We start from the raw sequence: 18,939 nt of genomic DNA, 5'->3' as shown, positions 1-18,939 counted from the left end.
GATTTGCCCTATTTAACCACAAAGAGTTTTCAGAAACAAGAGAAATATGGTACTACTTCTGGTAACCCTAAGGGAAATACGGTAACTGCAAGCATAAAGACACAGGATTTTAGATGAACAAAGGCTATCCCAAGGTATGTTTCCCACTCTGGTGGTAATTTACTCTGTGAAAATAATGAGCAGTTCCATGTAACACTTCCCAAGTGTGGGAGAGGCATAGTTCAGTCTTGAGAATTCAGCATGTGAAAAATAACAAGATGTAGAGACACATGAATAAGCAGAAAAGCCACACAAGGACTTGCAGATGTTTTACCACATCAATGAGATTTGCATACTGTTCTTGGTGTTGAGATTTGACTTGGAATGTGATGTGGGGAAAATCATCTTCCCATGCACTGGCATATCTGTTTCACTAAAGACTATGGCTGCCCTCTGAAATCTCACTCTACTGGTAGAGAAGTTGGCTTTTTCTTCTGATAAGCTTTGTAGTATTTTTTCCAGTATATATACAGAAGGTACTGGGAAAAGGATTGTATTTTGTAGTTTCAGGACATGGTTGAGTATCCTGGATTTTACTAGGTTCTCAATCTCAGACTTAAACCCAAAATAAGGAATAAAGGGTTTAAGGTTTAGGGTTTTAGTTCATGGTATAGGATGAGTTGGAGCACCAAACAAGCTTTTCAGATATGGAGGTAAACCTAAGAAAGTAGGAGAAGAGTCAGGCATGGAAGTGCAGTGGTGTTTGTCAGAAACAGCCTGGCTGTCAGCACAATGGCTCATGTTATGCTGTTAAGAAACAGCATCTCAGGGTCTGAAATGGAGCTCAGGTTTACAGCAAGGTCTTCACCTTGGGAATGGATCTGCTTTCATGGTGATCCTCTGGTGTACAGCAGTTATAGAAGGAGAGATTTATGGCCATGTGATAATTTAGTCTGTCATTTACTGATAGGCTCACCTCCCTTTGTGCAAATGAACCTTAAAGGGAGATGATATAATCATGGTAGCAACGGCTTTAGCTGAGAGAAGGAATCATGTGCTTTCCTATATCTTCAGCTGCTCAACAGTTCTTGTGAGAAATTCCACTTCTGAGGCTAAAACTTCCCTGTATATACCAGCACTTATTTATTTTTGGCTTTTCTGAGAATAGAAGGTTTCAGACACACTACAGCAATGAAAGAAGAATGAAATTGGATTTTCTTTGTCCCCAGAAATGTTAGTTTTAAACATCCTTTCCGCTGAGTGGATGAAATTGTAAAATGGAGATGTGACAGTGATGCTCCAGAATTCTCCAGGGGTGTTTGAGCTTGACTTCATGGTCTCATGCAGTTTTTTGTGGCCGATACCGAGCCGATGAAGCAGACTTTTCCAGTTCATTTTTTCTGAAGCATGCGGCTGAGGAAAGATTGACTACAGAGGCATCTGCACCTAATTTAGCAGCATAATCCAATGAAGGATATTGCTGCAAATTGCTGCAGAGACCTGGCATGGTTGGTGGCCAGTCCAGAGAAGAATCTTTTGTGTAGCTGTCAAACTCAAGGTGCCTCAGTCTCTTGTGCTTGTATTTAAACTGAAGGAGAAGCAGCACTTCTCTAGAGTTTTCCAGTGGTCTGAAATGGCAAATTATTTATCAACAGTGAGGTGTTGTTACTCCTTCCCCTTTTCCTTGGTCACCCTCAGGAAGCTTTTTGATTTAAGAATGGTAATTAGTGGAGCAGAGTATTTTGCCAACCACATTTAATGTTGGTCTGACAGCCGAGTCCTCAGTGCTTTCCTCAAGCACCTCACAATCCACATGGGCAATTGAAGATGGTTTCCTGGTAAAAGTCATGTCCAAACTGGTGAGAAGAGAAGATACAGAGAGTAGCTGAGGTCTGAAGAGAAATGTGATGGTTGTGTTTGATTTTAATTCTGTTCTTAAGCTCTTTCCAAGAAAAGACCTGGCTGCCATTGCTGCTCTGATTTTTCTTATCTCATTCCTTCCCTTCTGCTGACCCATGTTTGAGTGATGGGATGTGACCCCTCTTGCATTATTCCTGTCTCACTTCACAGTTCTCATATGTCTCTCTATTTCCTTCCTAATTTTTGTCATGATGTTTAAAAAAACCAACCCCCCCCCCCCCCCCCCCCCCAGAATTCTTTGATGGCACCACATGGGCAGAAAAATGTCTGGAGGATCATGTCATTCAGTCTGCACAATGCTTGGATCTCAGCCATTCTCTGAGTTCATTGCTTACATGACCTCTAAATATTTATTTTTGAAATGGGTTTATAAATTGCTACGGTTGATTAAAAGGCTCCTGAAATATGTGACTTTTTCTAAACACAGAATGGTAGTTGATTTTAACAAAACAAGACAACAAAAAAGGCAAACAACTCGTTTAGTTTTACATGAAGTATTAGATCTATGCAAACCTTTGTGTTGTTTTATTCTTTAAATCTGGTGGGTAGAAGCTGAACAACCCGTTCTACAGAATGACCATAACTTTGGCAGCAACTCTGAACTCATATATCAACATTTCTAACATGAGATGCAACCATAATATTCTTTCAACAGCCACATTTTGGGGGTTTATTTTCTTTTGGTTTTTAGTGTATTCCTCTTGTGCTTTTTGCTTGGACAAATACTGTGTCTTACATGATTAAAATCTAACTCTCCTACTAGTATATTTAAATTGCTTTGTCCGGTATAAACAAGCAGGTCTTGGCTCCAACTTTACATTAGAATGTGAGACATCAGATTCTTAAGATCTCTGGTTAATTTGAAATCAGTTAATGGGAACTAATTGTCATTGCCTTGTGATGAAGGCTGAGTGAAAGTATCTTGGTAGAAATACATAGGTGACTGTAAGGGTCAAACCTAGATATGAGTGTGGGGAAGCCCATAGGCTAAAGCTAATTTGTTGAGATATAAGTGCTTATCCAGTCGTCCTTTGTTGCAATGATAAACAGTCAAAGCACCTTCATGCATGTTTGCCAGGTAAATTTATGTGAGCAGATTTGTCTTGTGGAATTTGAATATGGATGTATAACATGTTTCAATTTTCTACTTGGAAATCTTTAATTTTTTTTCGAGTACTTCATACCAGGGCATACAGAACTTATCATGCCTGCTCCAAGAGGCATAAAGAGCCCTGTCAAACACAGATTTATGTCACATTTTTATTTGCCATGGCTGAAGTTACGTGGCAAGTATGGCAATGTAAAAAGTGCAATATTTGAGGAGGTAAATGGCTCAATCTGCTGATCTTGCTTTCTAAATAGTACCTGAGAGTACAGATTACTTGTTTTGCTAAAATCAAGCTGTAGGAAAAGTAAATTTGACATCTTGTTTTGATGGTGTATGTGGGTAATATTATTCAGCCAGAGTGTTTAATTATAATTACCAATTTAAAAAATAAAATAGCACTTGAGAACATGTTATTACACTAACATGATCCAGATCCAGCTTTCACTGGAGAGCCTAACTGCGTAAAATGAGCACAATTTTTGAATTTAATATTCCTTTACCACACCCACACTGGCAATAAGATCTGCATAATGGGCCGTTTCTATTGCTTTAATCACCACTTACTGCACTCTTACTGGTCATTAGTTCTACAGATTAATGACACAAACATGGATTTATTAGTGCTGTAAACCTGTGGAAAACAGTGGGTCAAATTAGTGTCTTTTTCATAACAACATCTGATGGGCTTTTATTAGACCTGAACATGGAGTGTCACTTTCTACACTAAAAATGTCTGTGAGTCATTTCAGGTTGCTTTCATCACTTGATTGTAACCTTCTGATTTGTAGAAGACTCTCTCACTTGCTAGCAAAGTCTCTTTGATTTAGGGGGTCAAAAACTGTTTGGCAATAACTTTTTACCTCAGAGTGAAATGTTTTTATTTTAAAATAGTGCTTCTTCACATGTGATGTTGACACAGTAGAGACCCCTGAGTTCCTTGAGAGGATAAGATATGCAAGATGTGTGTCTCTTAATGTGACTGTTCATAAACCAACTTACTGCTGGACTGCAGCCTGAAATGCAGAACTGTTCAAAGAAACAAGTTTCTGAAGCAAAAATAGCTACAGTACTTAGTGCTCTTTGGATTTTAAGGAGTTAATATACCATTTTAAGGAGTTAATCAAACCATGTTTTTGTAATGCACCAGTCTGTGTTGTGTCCACACAACCATGAGAACATCTCTGAGATGATTAGAGACTTCAAAAGCTCTGTAAGTGAGTAAAAATCTATTTCTTCCCTTTTTCGTGTGTGTAATTTGCCATCAGGTTCTTTAAGGTCACTTCTAAGAAGGGCTGATGAATATGAATCTTATCTGCTACCCCTTATAAACCTGCTCTTAAGTTCAAGGTTAGATATTGTTTCTCAATTTGGTTCTCTTTCAGTAGCAATGAACTATTTTATTTACAACATTAGCAAGTGTGTGGTGTCTCTTGTCTGTAATGCTCCACAGCTGATAAAAAGAACCACAGAAATTGTTGAACCTTAGAACAAAGAACATGAAGGACTTCTTAGAGGTACATTTTAAGGAGTTGTTGAGTACAGTAGTTTTCTTTAGTGTTTTTTAGTGGTCTGAGAGGTGTGCTGCCCTATCTTCCACTGGCTGCAAAATCTGGGCATCTCCTTGTGTTGGTCTGACAAAGACACAGATGGTTGTGTAAGCCATCCAAAAAAACCTCCAATGGATGGGCAATGGATGGACCTCCAATGGATGGGGCCAGGTCCTTGTGTGAGAGAAAGTGGCACAGTCATTTTGTAAGCAGAGGATAAAGAAAGGAGTGTGTTGCTCCTGGACCTGCATTGCCATGGAGTGGCATATGAATCCCAGGCAGCTACTGTGGTAGTGCACAGGGAAAGGAGAGGAGAAGGACTCTGAATCCTTAAGAAATATTTCCTCTTGATACATGCAGAGATTCAATTTCCTTGTGCTGAACTGGAGACAGCTGGTATTCCTCCAGACACTGAGGAAGCTGGGCGTCAGCACTGTCTGCTCCAGATAAGATTAATAATGTATAGATTGATGGGGGATGGAGCCTGATCTGTTGGGATGCCACAGCAAGCCCTCCTGATGAGGAGGAGCAGCTGCCTGCTTTGGGCCTCCTGAGAGGAGCAAGGGGAACCATCTGAGACAGATTGGGATTGACTCCTGTTCCTTCTGCAGGCCAGTTGCTCCCACCTTGGAGCAGGCTGTGTTCAGTGCAGCACAGATCAGTGGATGTGTGATCATGTCCAGTTCCTGGCTCTGTACACTTCAAAACTCTCTTAGAAAAAATGACCCCACAGCTGAACACAAGAATACAGCAGAAGGAACTTTTTTTCACCCTTGTAGAGCAGACTACAAGTGTGCTTACATGCTGCCACATGTCTTGACCAACAAACCAGAACAGCAGCAGTTTTTTGAATTAAAATCTCTGCAGTCACTTCTGCTTCCCATTTTCAGTTTGGAAGTTGAGAATTGTTTGATCTCTTGAATACTTTCTGTGTTGTACACAGGTTGGAGGCTTTTGACCTATCTCTTTTTTTGTCAGCCAGGGTATTGTTCAGAGCCATGGAGTGATAGAAATTGGTAGGCTCAAGCTCTTTTGGGCTCCCTTCTGAGATTCTGGCTATGATCTGCCCAAACTTGCAGTTTTGAAGCAAGTTTGAAGTTTTTAGGGTCAGCCCAAGGTGAAGTGCACCATGTTATTTACTTTTCCACATCCTTGGATGCAATTAAAAGATGTGGCATGAGTGAAAAACAGAAAATCAGGAGGGAAATTCTAGATCACTTGAGGCTGCAGCATGTAGGTGCTGGTCCTTTCACACTTTCCTGGTACAGGGTTCCCAGTGCTGGTGCTTAACCTGAGGCAGGGAGTGCAATAGCAGCTGTTCCTTTCCTGCTGGCTTGAACACAGTGTAAGTGGTGGCCCAGTGGGTGTTAAATACATCACTCAAGCTCTTCTGAAACCTGAACTAAATACTCAGTTGGTTGCCCAGTGTGAACAAAATAATAATAATAAAAAAAAAAAAAAACCAGAAAAAAATTAAAGTTACTGAGGCTTGCAAATCTGTGCAGAGACTGCCTCTCCAAATAAAACAGGCAGGTTTTATGCCCTGTTCTGCAGTAATAATTTGATGCTTTTTCCTTTTTGAGGTTTGCAGTCCAAGCTCTTTAAATATTGGTTTCACAATTACTGCTAAGCATGAATGGCTGGTTTCCAACCTGGAATAACTTTACATGCTCTAGAGAATGCCATTACCTTTACCCAATTCTGTGATTAATTACTGTAACAAATTATTACTCTAACTGTTGGGGTAATGACAACTGCAAAATAGAATATCTGTGGTACTGTTGGCTTAGAAAGAAGAAAAAATAATGAACTAAGTGCCTTATTAGAGATGTGGCCATAAGTCTCTACCTTGCCTGTTGTCAAAGGAAATCCATTATCATTCTCTTAAATCTCATTTACTTCATTGCTCCTGCACAGAAGTGGGATGTGCTTTTTTATCCTGCACAGAACAGTTTCACCCTGGAAAACTAATCTAATTCATGCTTTGTTTTAATTGGGTTGGGTTTTGTCAGCTTTATGGATACACTGGGGTTACAGGACATGTGAATTTACTTCTCTTTCTTTCCCCCAGCCTCTTCAGTGCCTGTCTTTTCGAAAGATTTAGGTAGCAACAATGAACAGCTGGCAGAGTTGGGCTGCATTTGGCCTGGTGGTGTAGCAGGGAGGGACTTGGTACCCCTTCTTAGGGGTAGGAGCTGCCTGGAGCAAGAGTGCTTCCACCCCTGTGTGACAGTGCCTCTAGCAGGGACCAAGGAACCATGGCTGCCCAGAGCCTGAGCAGGGGGTGCAGCAGCTCACCCTGTGAGAAGGGGAGAGGGAGGAAACACAGCATTTTCTACATGACAACAAGGAGAAGTGTTCTGCCTCAGAATTAGAGCTCCGCATCTCTGGCCCTCATTCACTTTCCTGCCACCACTGCCCTGGCTTCAGTGGTCTGTGCTGCCTGCCCTTCTCTTGGGTTTTGCCCTTTCTGCTTGAATACTGTCTTCAGGAGTTTTCCTGGTCCTTTCACATTGTCTGGATCTTTTTCTGGTTTTTACATCCCTCTAGCAGGACAGTTTGATATCTACTGCTGCTGCTATCTACTGCCCAATGCTGCTGCTGGATGGGGACACTGGGGATGCTGCTGGTGCTGTGCAGCCACCTCTGCAGGTCACATTTAACTGATACTGGGGTCTGCAGTGTCTCAGTGAAAGCAGGGACAGTACTGGGCGGTTTAACATTTTCAATTCCATACAGTAGCAAAACAGTGGTGAATTAATGATGCAGAGGAGAATGCACAGGAAAATTTATGTGTTTTCTGAATTTAAATATATAAATGACATCATCTTATGGGTGTTATGATCTATGAGCTCAAAACTTGCTTACTTTGGGATCTGTTTCTTTGTTTGCCAGGTATTTCTTGTTTTGTCAGACTTTGAGCATGACTTCCTTAAGCCTGGATTGTACAGAAAATGTATATGACACTGCATCATGGGTTGAATCCTGAATATCTATCTTTTATCTTGTCATGTTATCTCATATTATTATACTAGTTCACTGATGAGCTTTTTAACCAAATGCTACTGTGGCTCATCTTTATTATAATAGAGACATATTTTAAATTTAAAATGCTTTATCAATACAAATAAAAACCCTTCTTTTGTAATTAGGAATGTCTTTGTATTTTTTAAGTGTGGAAGAGTTATTTGGCTTCTGATGCTATATTTGGCATTCCACAGCCACATGATTTTAATGTTTTATAGTTGAAATGTCTTTTGAAAACCTCTATAATAAAAATAGAAGAGAAATTAGATTACCTCTGAGATTTAAAAGAACTGTTGAAGAATTTATTAGAGCAATGTTAAAGTATGCTGTAAAACGAGTCATGTTAGTCTCCAAATTGATCTGGGATATCTGGGGATTCAGAATGCTGTACTGCTCAGATTAATTAAAATGTAGTCAGCTGAAACCTTCACTATAATAAAAATTGTTCCCCAGGGTTATACCTTTATTACCATCCTGATGTAGCCCTCCAGTCCTGACCATTGCTGAGCTAAGTAATTAGTTCAGTTTAAAACAAAAACAAAAGGATAAAATGATCATGACAATACTTAATGTATTATTTGGGTTTTTTTATTGCTATGCCTGGGCTCTGTTTGATATCATTAATTGTATATAGCCATTCTTTCTGCTCCCAAAGACAAACAGTGAGAGACAAAGTATCTCTGACGTGAGGGTTACGCTGTTTCCCATACTGTAAGGCATGGAATATCTTACAGTTGCTGTTTTCTGTAACTCTGGCTAAGGCACTGATCTCCCTCTGCAGATGTGCTGCCTATCTCATCCCTGTTGTGCTGTGGGCAGTGTTCTGCTCCACAGGGGTTTCCTTATCAGCAGTCCTGGAGTAAATCAGCGAGGTGGAGACTGCATTTCCCAACAGGGTCTCAAAGGAAGAGCTCACATCGTGTGGATTTGTACAGGATACCAGGGGACATCTGCCTCACGAGGCTGTCTCAAGCTCAGGCTTCAGGACCTAGATAAAGCACTGCTTCTGTCTCTCCCACCCTGTGGATGTTCTGGCCCCAGCTCTGCAGAGTCTGTCAGCAGTTTGTCCTTGGGCTGGATGCAGTAGTGAAACCCTCTGGATAAGGCTCACCCTTATCTCTCTCTTGTGTCATGTCATGGGCACTGTCCCCAAAGCTGCTGAATAGCAAAGACATGACAAAGAAGCTTTTGATTGTGGCTGTCAGTGCTGGAACCTGGAGATTGTAGCTCAAATCAAAATGCATCTGACTGAGTTGTGGCTCTGACAGAGTGAGCCCCAAGTTTGTTCTTCATATTAATGATCTGAATGCAATGGGTTTGGATTCTCAAAAATACTTTTAAAAACACTCATGCTTTTTCAATCCCTTTTCAAAGAGAGGGATTTCATGTCCTTTTTGCCAGAATATAACAAACTATTATAGTCCCCTATAGCACTTCCAGAATCCCACAGAACTTTACGTATGTTATTTAGGCTCCAACAAACCCCATTAAGGGATATTTCTACATTCTTTTGTTCTTCTTTTTTTTTTTTTTTTTTTTTTTTTTCCAGTAAGACAAACTGAGGTGGAAGAAGTGCTAGTGGTTTGCTAAAGGCTAAGTAGTCCCTCTCAATGCATCAATGCCTACTCCCAATCTCTTTAGGATAACAAAGCACACACATGCACCTGACTTCCATCCAAATAAATCCTCTAGAACTCCCTCCTCTGACCATGTGCACTGGACATTTACACAAAGCAAACACAGCTCATCTGTGCAATTGTACAACAGAATATTGACTGCTTAGTACATGCCATAGCTTTGTACTTTTAATAATAAAAATGTCTTCAGCAGCTCTATTTAAATGACATGTCACAGGAGAGGACAGTAGGGAAGAGTCCAGCTGTGCCTTCTGCAGTGATCACTGTACTCTTTGATGAAACCTGGAATTTCTTCCTTTTGTTGCAGTGTCAAGGAGCAAACTTGATGAGAAACCCCCCGTGTACATTTATGACAGGGAAATCTAAAATGGAGGAATATCCAGGCTCCCAAAGAGATCTGTGGAATTCTTTGCCCACGTAAGGAGCCAATCTCTGGGAAGACTCAATAAACCTATAATTAGACTTTATGGTCTGCACTTCAGACAGCTGAAAGTCAGATGAAAGTTAGTGTGAGGGGGAAGAAAAGCTCTGGTTTTCCCCCTCCAAGAGCCTCAAGTTGCAAAAAAGGTCATATAATTTCAACCTCTTGGTGTCCGCTTGTCTGTGTGGAGAAACTCCATCACAGCTGTCGCCATGATATTTTCTGAAAAATCCCTTTGCCAGGATTTTTCTCCTGAGAAGCTGAGAAGCCTCAGGGGAAAAGAAAATCAATAATGATCTGCTGCTGTGGAATGCAACAGGTGCATCTTTGATTGGTCCATGTTGGTTGTTTCTAATTAATGGCCAGTCACCTTCAGCTGGCTTGGACTTTCTGAGAGTCACAAGCTTTTGTTATTCATTCCTTCCTTTCTATTCCTTTCAAGCCTTCTGATGAAATCCTTTCTTCTATTCTTTTAGTATAGTTTTACTATACCATTTTCCTTTAATATAATATATATCATGAAATAATAAATCAGCCTTCTGAAACATGGAGTCAAGATTCTCATCTCTTCCCTCGTCCTGGGACCCCTGCAAGCACCACCACATTTGGTGACCCCAAGTGAAGAAAAATTCCACATTTGGTGAACCCCGAGTGAGGAACATTGCCACACACAGCCTGGTTGTGTCTCCTTCTCAGTGGGTTGGTGCTGGTGAGTGGGTGAATGCACAGCAAGGAACGTGCAGCCCCTTGGCTTGGCTGGGTGAGAAGAACTGCACAGCAGCAGCAGGGGCTCGAGCACACGAGCCCTGACACATCATCTCAGCCCTTCATTTTGCCATATATTGACAAGCTCATCCTGTACAGTCTCACTTTCTTTCAAGGGGGACTTCCTTTCTGTCCCCCTCTTTCAGGCAGGTGTTGTGAGAGCAGACATGCATCAAGTTGGACTGGATGGCATCTCTAAGGGTTGTGTTAGCAGAGGAAAACACAGTGACAGGAAGAATGACTGCTGCTCATTTGCTATTTAAATTGAGTGTTCTTAAAGACAGACAAGATGGTGTAAAATGCCTATTTTTACTGTACTTTGTACATGATTTTTACATTGTATCTTTAGGGAGAGTATCTCAATTACTTGACATCCATTTAGAGGGTTTTTTCCCTCCTTCATTCTTATATTCACCCACAATATTATTTGTGATTAGAAAAGTGCATGACGACTGTGCTAAAATACAACCATGTTGTAAATAATGATTTTTGGGGGTTTTTTTGCAATGTTATTTGTGCTGGGATTGGATTCTGTTCTCCTGTTGAAGTGAATGCCTGCAGATCAGATTGGTATACTAAAAAGCTGGCTATGAGTGAAAAGTGAGAAAGTTCACTTCCAATGATTTCTTTTAACAGGACTATGTTTCATTTTATGTAAAATTGTAATTTACTGGTTTGCAGCTGTCCATATGCACTTTCACCCTCTGATGTTTGCCACAGAAGAACTCAAGTGTTGTTGGATCCCTTTCTGTGGCATTTTAGCATCAGTAGTGGTCACTGTGAGTTTGCTGCCATTGAAAGAACTTGGGCTTATGTAATGGAAGATCAGAAATTTGTGTCAGTTTTGTATAATCCAAATTTTAACTGTTTCTTCCTGCATAGCTTAATGCTGCACTGTGTAGGTGAGATTGTCAGTGGAAATTGTTTTAAAGTTGATAACCTTCACCTTCTCAAATGAATGGGTTGTATACCCATCCTGAATAATCACCAAAGTAAGGACTGAGAAATAGAAAATTTTACTGAGTAGGACCACAAAGTTGTCTGGGTGAGAAGTAGAGCACTGGGTGTAGCAGATTGTGGTCTGCCTGCAGTTTTCCTGAATTTAGGGCTGGCATTTGCAGCTGCCAAGCAGTGTGGTGCTGCAGGCCTGAAGAGTACCTCACTGTTCCAGTGCATTTCTTGTCCTGTGCCTCACTGTGAGCATGAATATTTATTGTGCTTTGAATAGACAACGCTCAATTTGCCACAGTTAAAAGTGATATTCTGTAATGCAAAGCATGAAAACCAGTGCTGGAGATCTTTCTGTCAGTCCCAACACTTGTACTTGGACAAGAAAGAAAATGGAAATGATGGGTCTATTCCTATCCTCAGTGCAGACAGTTTTCTGCAAAAACATATCACTCTACCAGCAGGGCACCCTATGGAAAAGTTGTGTTGTTGGGGCTTTTTCCCCTCCTATTTTTGAAAGATGGATTTGTGAAATCAGGTCAGATAAAGACTGGGGTTATGTGCCTGGTTGTGAGTATGAACTTTGATTTCTTTCCCTGTCCTTATTACAAGTAAGTCTCAGGGGAAAGTACTGCTTAGGTGAATGACTATAATTATTTAATTAACCCTTTGCTTAATTAAAGCTTTGAAATTTTTCTGTGTCTGTAAGTATCTCTCTTTCCTATACAGCATATATTGGCACATCATCATCCACACCTTTCTGGAAAGTATATTCAGAATATGTGTCAATAGTCACTAAAGGTTATGAAAGAAAATTCCAGTGCAGGATTTAAGGCAGATCTCCTTCAGCAGTTGTAGCCACCTGTCTTCATACCAAGTTCTGTGTTCCTCCCTTATGCAGATATACACACAGGGCTGTACCCAAGTACTCACAGACTGGCTTCAAGAGCTCCCTTTGCCTTTCTCACACTCTCCAAGCCCCTTTTGGGTGTCCCTGCCTCGATGCCAGCTGCAGCACCAGCTATGCATTGGTGGTGGTGGCTGGAGATGAGTCTTGGGTCCTGCAGGTTGACTGCAGAGCTGTGTAGCATTGCTGCTGGCAGGACCTCTTGTTAAAGGTCTTTGTTGAGGTATGCTTTGACTCTCCCCAAAATCCCAGCTTGTTTCTGTCTGCTCAGCTTGGCAGGGAGGGAGAAAAATCCCAGGGTTGTTTGTTGTTTGGTTGCACCAGCAGAAAGCCCCCAAGACAGAAGGTAAATACAGGGAGTGGAGCAGGGGATCTGATGCTGGTGGGACTTGTCCCCCTGGTGCTGTTTGGATTTCCCCATCTGGCTCTGGTCCTGCTTACACCTGTGAGCTGAGAGGGACAGTGCCAAAGCAAGGGGTGAGTGAATGTCCTCTTGGAGCTTTGCCTGGCCAGCTGGCAGCACGCATCATCAGCCAAGCTTTCCCTTCCTCCTCCTCCTCCTCCTCCACAGCCTTGGACATGTCATTCAGTATGTATGACCATGCCTTCCCACCACAAGGGAGGAAGGTGGGTTTCAGCCCCATCAGCCCCTCTAATAGAAATTAAGGGTTTCAATCTTTCTTTCTTTCTTACATGAAAGGAGAAAAAAAAAATCTCCTTTTAATTTACTATGTTTAAATTATTTTCACTTGTATAGTGGTCTCCACTAGAATGGACATATTGTGCCCATTGGAGACCACACCTTAGCAAGACAAAGCTAGCTCACTGTGCTGGAATTTTTTAATGGAGTTTTCTGAGGAGAGAATAGGAGGAGGAAGAACCCACCAAGCAGGATTGGCTCCAGAAAAAGGTTAGAAGCAGATTGAGGTTTGTCTACCTTAGAATATGAGGCCTATTCACTCAGATATGCTTCTTTCTAGCTTCTTTTGGTACTGCCATGCCCATATTCATCATCCTACTGCCATTTTCCAAAGCTGTGATCCTGTCATATCCTGTCATCCCCATGTCAACAAACCTCCCACCAGTTTGGGTGACAGACACATTTTAGGCTCAGCTCCTGTGGGGAGGGTGTGATGACCCTTCCTTCAAAACAAGCCAGTCCTGTCTGCCACTGACACAGCAGTTCCTGTCCATCTGCCAGGGGTGTTTGGGAGCACTGCATTAGGAAGCTCAGTCACAGCACTACTGCTTTTTTTAAGGCAACCCTACATCCCTGATGTCTTTAATATTGGTGGGGATTAAGTAATATTTTCCCATGTGCAGATGGAGAATAGTACCACAGTGTGTCACAAAAACTAAGTTGATCAGGCAAACATTTAAAATGAATATTTAAAATTTATTAAAATGTATTTTTCCCCTTTTCTATCAGTGTAAAACAACTGTTTATAAAAGATTCTTCGGATCTTCAGATCTTAGACTGCACTAGGTGCTTTTATACTGTGACGCCTTTTACTTGCTGATAAATTTGATAAATGCATTTGCAGTATTTCAGCAACCCTCCTTTAACAGCCTTTTCTTCAATATAAACTTTCTGGATGAATCAGAGTTATCACATGCAACACAGCCCAAGTTGGTTCCATGGCATGCTACCATAATTTTCATTTGTTAAACAGTCTTAGCACTACTAGGAAGTATTTTGTGTGAAATGGATTGTGTTTATTACTTCTGTCAAATAAACTTAACACTCAAGACTCCAAGCATAAATTACTAAGCAAAATCAGAAGCAAAGGATGAGAAGATCTTATACATAGTTGAGAGTGAGCAAAATGAGAAGTTTTTCAGCAGATAAGACTTTTGCCAACTTAGAATGTTTTATAGCCTAATGCATGGCATTGTTTAGCCAGCAGCTGTATTAAGACAACCTGAAATAAGTACAGGAATTCACCCAGTCACCTTAGCCGAACTCACAGTGAGTTCTCTTGTTCTTTGCTGAATTTTAATCCAGAATCCATCTCCCTTTGTTAGTTGCTTCCGCTAAGGCTTTTACACAGTGATTATGCTGTGCCCTGAGTTGGTGCTGTCCCATCCGTGTCTGGACCTTTGGATCAAGTGGACCTTCCTACCCAGTTTTTTCATGTTACCATTCCTGTGGTCTTGCTGAGGTCATGTTGCATTAGAAAGTGTGTGTGTGTGCCAGTGCTAAATCCATGGCTCCAGAGTGTCTTTACATGACAACATTCCCCTCATGTTGGATCCACACTACAGTATCATGATGGCCATGTGACCTGAAGTGTGTTAGGATCTCCTAACAGACAGGTATGCAATGATGTATTCTGCCCAGAGGCTTTTTCCCTTAAGAATCACAACAGTTTAAAATGAGGAAAATTGTTGAGCCATATGTTTTTTTAAAAAGAGAAGCAATGCTGAAGCAGTGTATAGCATACAGTGGAAAGGAAACCAAATACAATATGATCTGTAATACCGGAGCTGAGCAACCTTGGAACTATAAAGGGATTTGAGCACATGTTCATTTATTAATTTTATTTTTTTTTACTCATATCTGTGCCATTTGTAGCAAGCCCTATATCACAAACTTGCTGCCATGCTTGCTCATATTGTGCAAAAAAATGTGGCTGAAACATCACTCAGCACATCTAAAGGCACGCCTGTATATGTAATCATGTGCAAATAGCCACACATTTGGGGTTCTCTCATTTTCAGAATGATATAGTCTATTGGCATAGCTGTGTGCTTTTTACAGTAATTTAAGCAGGTAAAAATCAGATAGTATATATTCTATTTCACATGCTGATAACCTTTTATTTTCCCATTTCTTATGGACAGTGATAATGAGAATTGATATTTCTACATGGAGAATTTCATTATCTAAAAATACTCTTAATACTGACATGCAAAACTGGTGTAGCAGAAGAAGCATTTCTGATCCAAATCATTAATTGAGCTGTAATTACAATGACAATACAAAAATGAAGCAACCTTACCTTAGCTCAGGAGAGTCTTTTTGCTCTATCCCAGGCAGTTTCCTCCCCTTATTCAACTGAAAAGGGAAAATCCACTTAAATAAAGATAAGAACTGGAAGAGTGAGTGATTTAAGGAGTTCTCATCTGAACTGCTGATCCACTTGTTTTTAGCAAATTGCAAAAAACCCTCGATCCAGCAGTAGCTCAGAGCGACTTTTCTATTCTCGTGTGTTCTGTGGGCTGAGAATCTGCAAGAATAAACCTGAGACGGTGCTGCAAGAGAGAGACAGCGGGGGGGACCTTGGCACGGAGTTGGACCAAACTCTAAATATAGCCCAACCCACTTTCTGTGCAATTCTCTTCATACTCTGAAGGCAGATGACCTTGTCAGAAAACTGACCTCCTGGTATGTCCCCCTCTTAGGAGAGAAGATCTAAGGGAGCAGGACTGCAGCATAAAGGGACAGAAAAGCAATCCACCATCTGCCTGCAGCAAATGAATTTAGGTATGGGCTCTTATTTTCCTGGTAGTTAGAGCTGATTGTCTCATAATGTGCTTCAGCTGATCATTTATACAAATGAGCTGCATGTCAGTTCACAAAAGGCCTGTGCAGATGCGAGATTGCATTGTAATTGTTAGTCTTAAATAGAGAGCAATGACATAGATGACAAGCCCGATGCATTTCCTCCTCTCAAAAACCTTAACATGTCAGAGTGTGCAGTATTACCCTAAATGCTTCTCACTATAAAAAATTACCCGTTCTTTTACTTGCTCTTATAATAAGTAAGACTTTTTGGAAAAGTGAGTTATATCTACAAATGTATATTCTAGTACTGTATATATTTGGGATGCTAGGATAGCTTAAAAGTGGATGAGAAGCTGCAATATCAGAAATCAAACTGCAGAGAAATGTGAAGTATATGCAGAGAAGGAGAAAGCAAAAAATAAGAGGCATAGAAACATAACCCTTGTGCTAGGGAACTGGTTTTCAACAGATGTGTTATAATCTGGGGAATTTGCCACTCTAACTCTGTGTGGCAACATGTCAGGGTATTTTGTTCTTAGCCTGAAGGAGAGTTTAACTTGATATCAGTCAACCTGATACTCTGTCAAATGGAGATCTGATACTTCTATGTCATATGAAGGCTTCTAAATAAAAAAAGCTTCAGAAATCAGAGCAGCTCAAAATGTCATTTCATTTTGTGTGTAAAGATGGGTAGGAGAGCTGGGATAAAAGACTTCATTTGTTTGCAGTGTTGTTCTTCAGTGGGATGTATTATTTGGTGCTGACATCTGTGTGAGTGTATGCTACATGATATGCATGCGTGCAGTTTTCCATGTACAGAGAAAACCTGAAAAAAGTCAGGACTGTGATAACTGCATACTACAGATGTGTGCATCTGCAAAACATCCATGAGCCAAAAAAGTGGGAATCAGTGGGTATCAGTAGTCAGTAAAGTAGCAGTGTCTCTGTGAACAATAATTTCTGCTGTTAAGTTTTTGTGACGTGTACTATATATCCTTTTAATTGCAGCCTACTATTTCTGGCAAGTTCCACTGTGTAATTTTATCATGATCTATAGACTTGAAGTGCACAGCATCAGCCAGACTCTCTGTGTTACCCTCACAGCAAGAACTGCAGCTGTGAGCCACAGCTGCTTCCCAATACAGAGAACAGTAAAAAAGCACAAATCTCTGGCAGTATTAAGGGAGACATCACATCTGGGACCATGCTACATTCCTGCCTGAAACTCAGTCACAGACAGACCTAGGCTAGACCCCACCCATTAAGTAGCTTTATGGATTTATCCAAGTTCATCTTTCCTCCCAGTTTACCTATTTCTTCCCCATTAACACAAATAAATGTTTGTCAGAAGTTAATATTTTAACAAATGAAGAATGCTGGTGTTTGATTTGGAAGAGAGGACCTGAGAAAGGAACAAATCCACCTCCAGATAGATGTATATTGAATAGCACTGTGTAAGTGGTGAAATTCTGAATGTACAGGTCACCAGTATCACTAAACATGGGTAGCATTGTGCTGCCTGTGCTCCAGGGTGGTACCCTCATGAGAGCCACACCAACCCTACCAGTTCCATCTCCACAGTGCCACTGCCAATTCTACCCCTCTCTCTAGTGCCAGCATGTTGAATTCACCACAGATCCCTTCATTCAGACCAGGAAGGTGGTGAGGATAAAGGAGGGAATATATACTCCTCCCCAGCACGAGTAGTATACTTTTCACCCTCTTTTTCACCAGCTTTGCACCCTCTGCAGCAAGCAGCAGCTTCATGTGTCTTAAAAAAAGAAGGAATCACAGTGTTTGGTGGGTGTTAAAGCACAGGCTTAGTGATTCTTTGGCAGGAACTGGGCCAGGCACTTCTCCCATAGGAATATTGTGGAGAAGGAGTGATTTCTTGCTCATACAAATAACACACTGGTTGGCTTTGGGCAGGGAGTTAATCTTTGGGGAGGCCTTTATAGAGTGGCCCTGTTCATGTGTACAGGGCTCTAAATGTTGCATGACCAACCCCAGTGATGCAAACTTCCTGGAGGAAGGGGAAAAGCTTTAAAAGTGGTTGTATGTGCTCATCAAGATGGATGGAAAAGTGCTTGGTTTGACAGCTGTATACACTCAAGTTTTCTTTAGGATGACTTTAATTTTTCTGTCTGCACCATGAAGAGTAAAATGCAATAGAGAGTCTGGCCCCTAGTTTGTGCCTAGCTTTTCCTGAGCTCTTGTGTTTTCCTTGTGATTCTGAATGGGTTTTCTGCATATTTGTTGACAGTTTTTAACTGTCCAGCTTTCTTTGGTAGCATTTCCTGTGGAATGAGTTTGGTCTGGTTTTTCCAGAGCTCAGGCAGTTTCCTATCCCAAATGCCTGTGTTGAGGTTGAGACTTATTTCAAGCCAGGCTCGTGGGATTATCCCTCAACACTGTTAAACATTCTGTAACTAGTATGTGTGAGCTGATTTTTCTTTTGATTAACCCCAAATTCCTAGACATTTGTAGTTGTTAAAATATCCCACAGAGCATTTACAAGGTGAGATTGTGAACCATAATGACTCAGACAATTTCCAGTGTGGTCAGCTGGTATCCTGGCTTGCCATGTTCCTCTGCTTTTCAGAGTTGGACAACGTTGTTGTATGAGCATAAACTGTTGGACAGGATTAAACAAAACAGTCTCCCACTTCCCTATCTCTCTATAAAATGCTTTTGAATTAAACTTGGAGTTATAAGGAGATTATTGGAAGTTTCAGCTTGAAGGATAGTTTTTGAGAGAACAAAAGAAAAAGAGTAGACTGAAGTGATTTGTGGATGTTATGTCAGCCTTCACTCATTATACCATTGGTGAAGGGTACAAAACAACAGAACTGATTTATATGATTTGTACCCTGTGCTGAAGTCTCTGGTTGCTCTTTTTTGGCAAGCTCATAATGAAGAAATTAAATTGGATGGCAAACAGTAAAAGGACCTGTCATGTTCTGTCATGTCAGATCTTCATGTTTGTCCTTTCTAACCATGGGTTTTAAAACTCCAGTGACTAAATGAATACTGAGTTCTCTCTGCTCACCTTGGTGAGGCTGTTTTCCATTGTCCAAGGCATATTCAACCTCTACTTAGCAGGTGAAAAAGTTAATTCTTATTAGAAGGTGAGTGGCCTACTACTTTTTACCTCTGATCAATCATGTTCTGT

The 18,939-nt window shown here is 40.9% G+C and overlaps 1 protein-coding gene across 2 annotated transcripts in view; it reads left to right on the top strand.

Moving 5' to 3' along the window:
- The window catches only part of CMSS1 (cms1 ribosomal small subunit homolog), a 225,370-nt gene that overhangs the window by 177,043 nt on the left and 29,388 nt on the right, over window positions 1–18,939 (top strand). Inside the window, exon 1 of one of the 2 annotated variants that reach the window (XM_058825538.1) lies at window positions 15,619–15,746. The exons of the other annotated variant lie outside the window; for it this stretch is intronic. Within the exon in view, the coding sequence (XP_058681521.1) occupies window positions 15,737–15,746 (10 nt within the window). The 5' untranslated portion in view covers window positions 15,619–15,736. Of the gene's footprint in view, window positions 1–15,618; window positions 15,747–18,939 lie in introns of those variants that run through there. 2 annotated transcript variants of the gene reach the window in all.

This window comes from Ammospiza caudacuta, chromosome 2, assembly GCF_027887145.1.
Source record: "Ammospiza caudacuta isolate bAmmCau1 chromosome 2, bAmmCau1.pri, whole genome shotgun sequence".
Classification (NCBI taxonomy): Eukaryota; Metazoa; Chordata; class Aves; order Passeriformes; family Passerellidae; genus Ammospiza; species Ammospiza caudacuta.
This window is presented reverse-complemented; position numbering and strand designations above follow the sequence as displayed.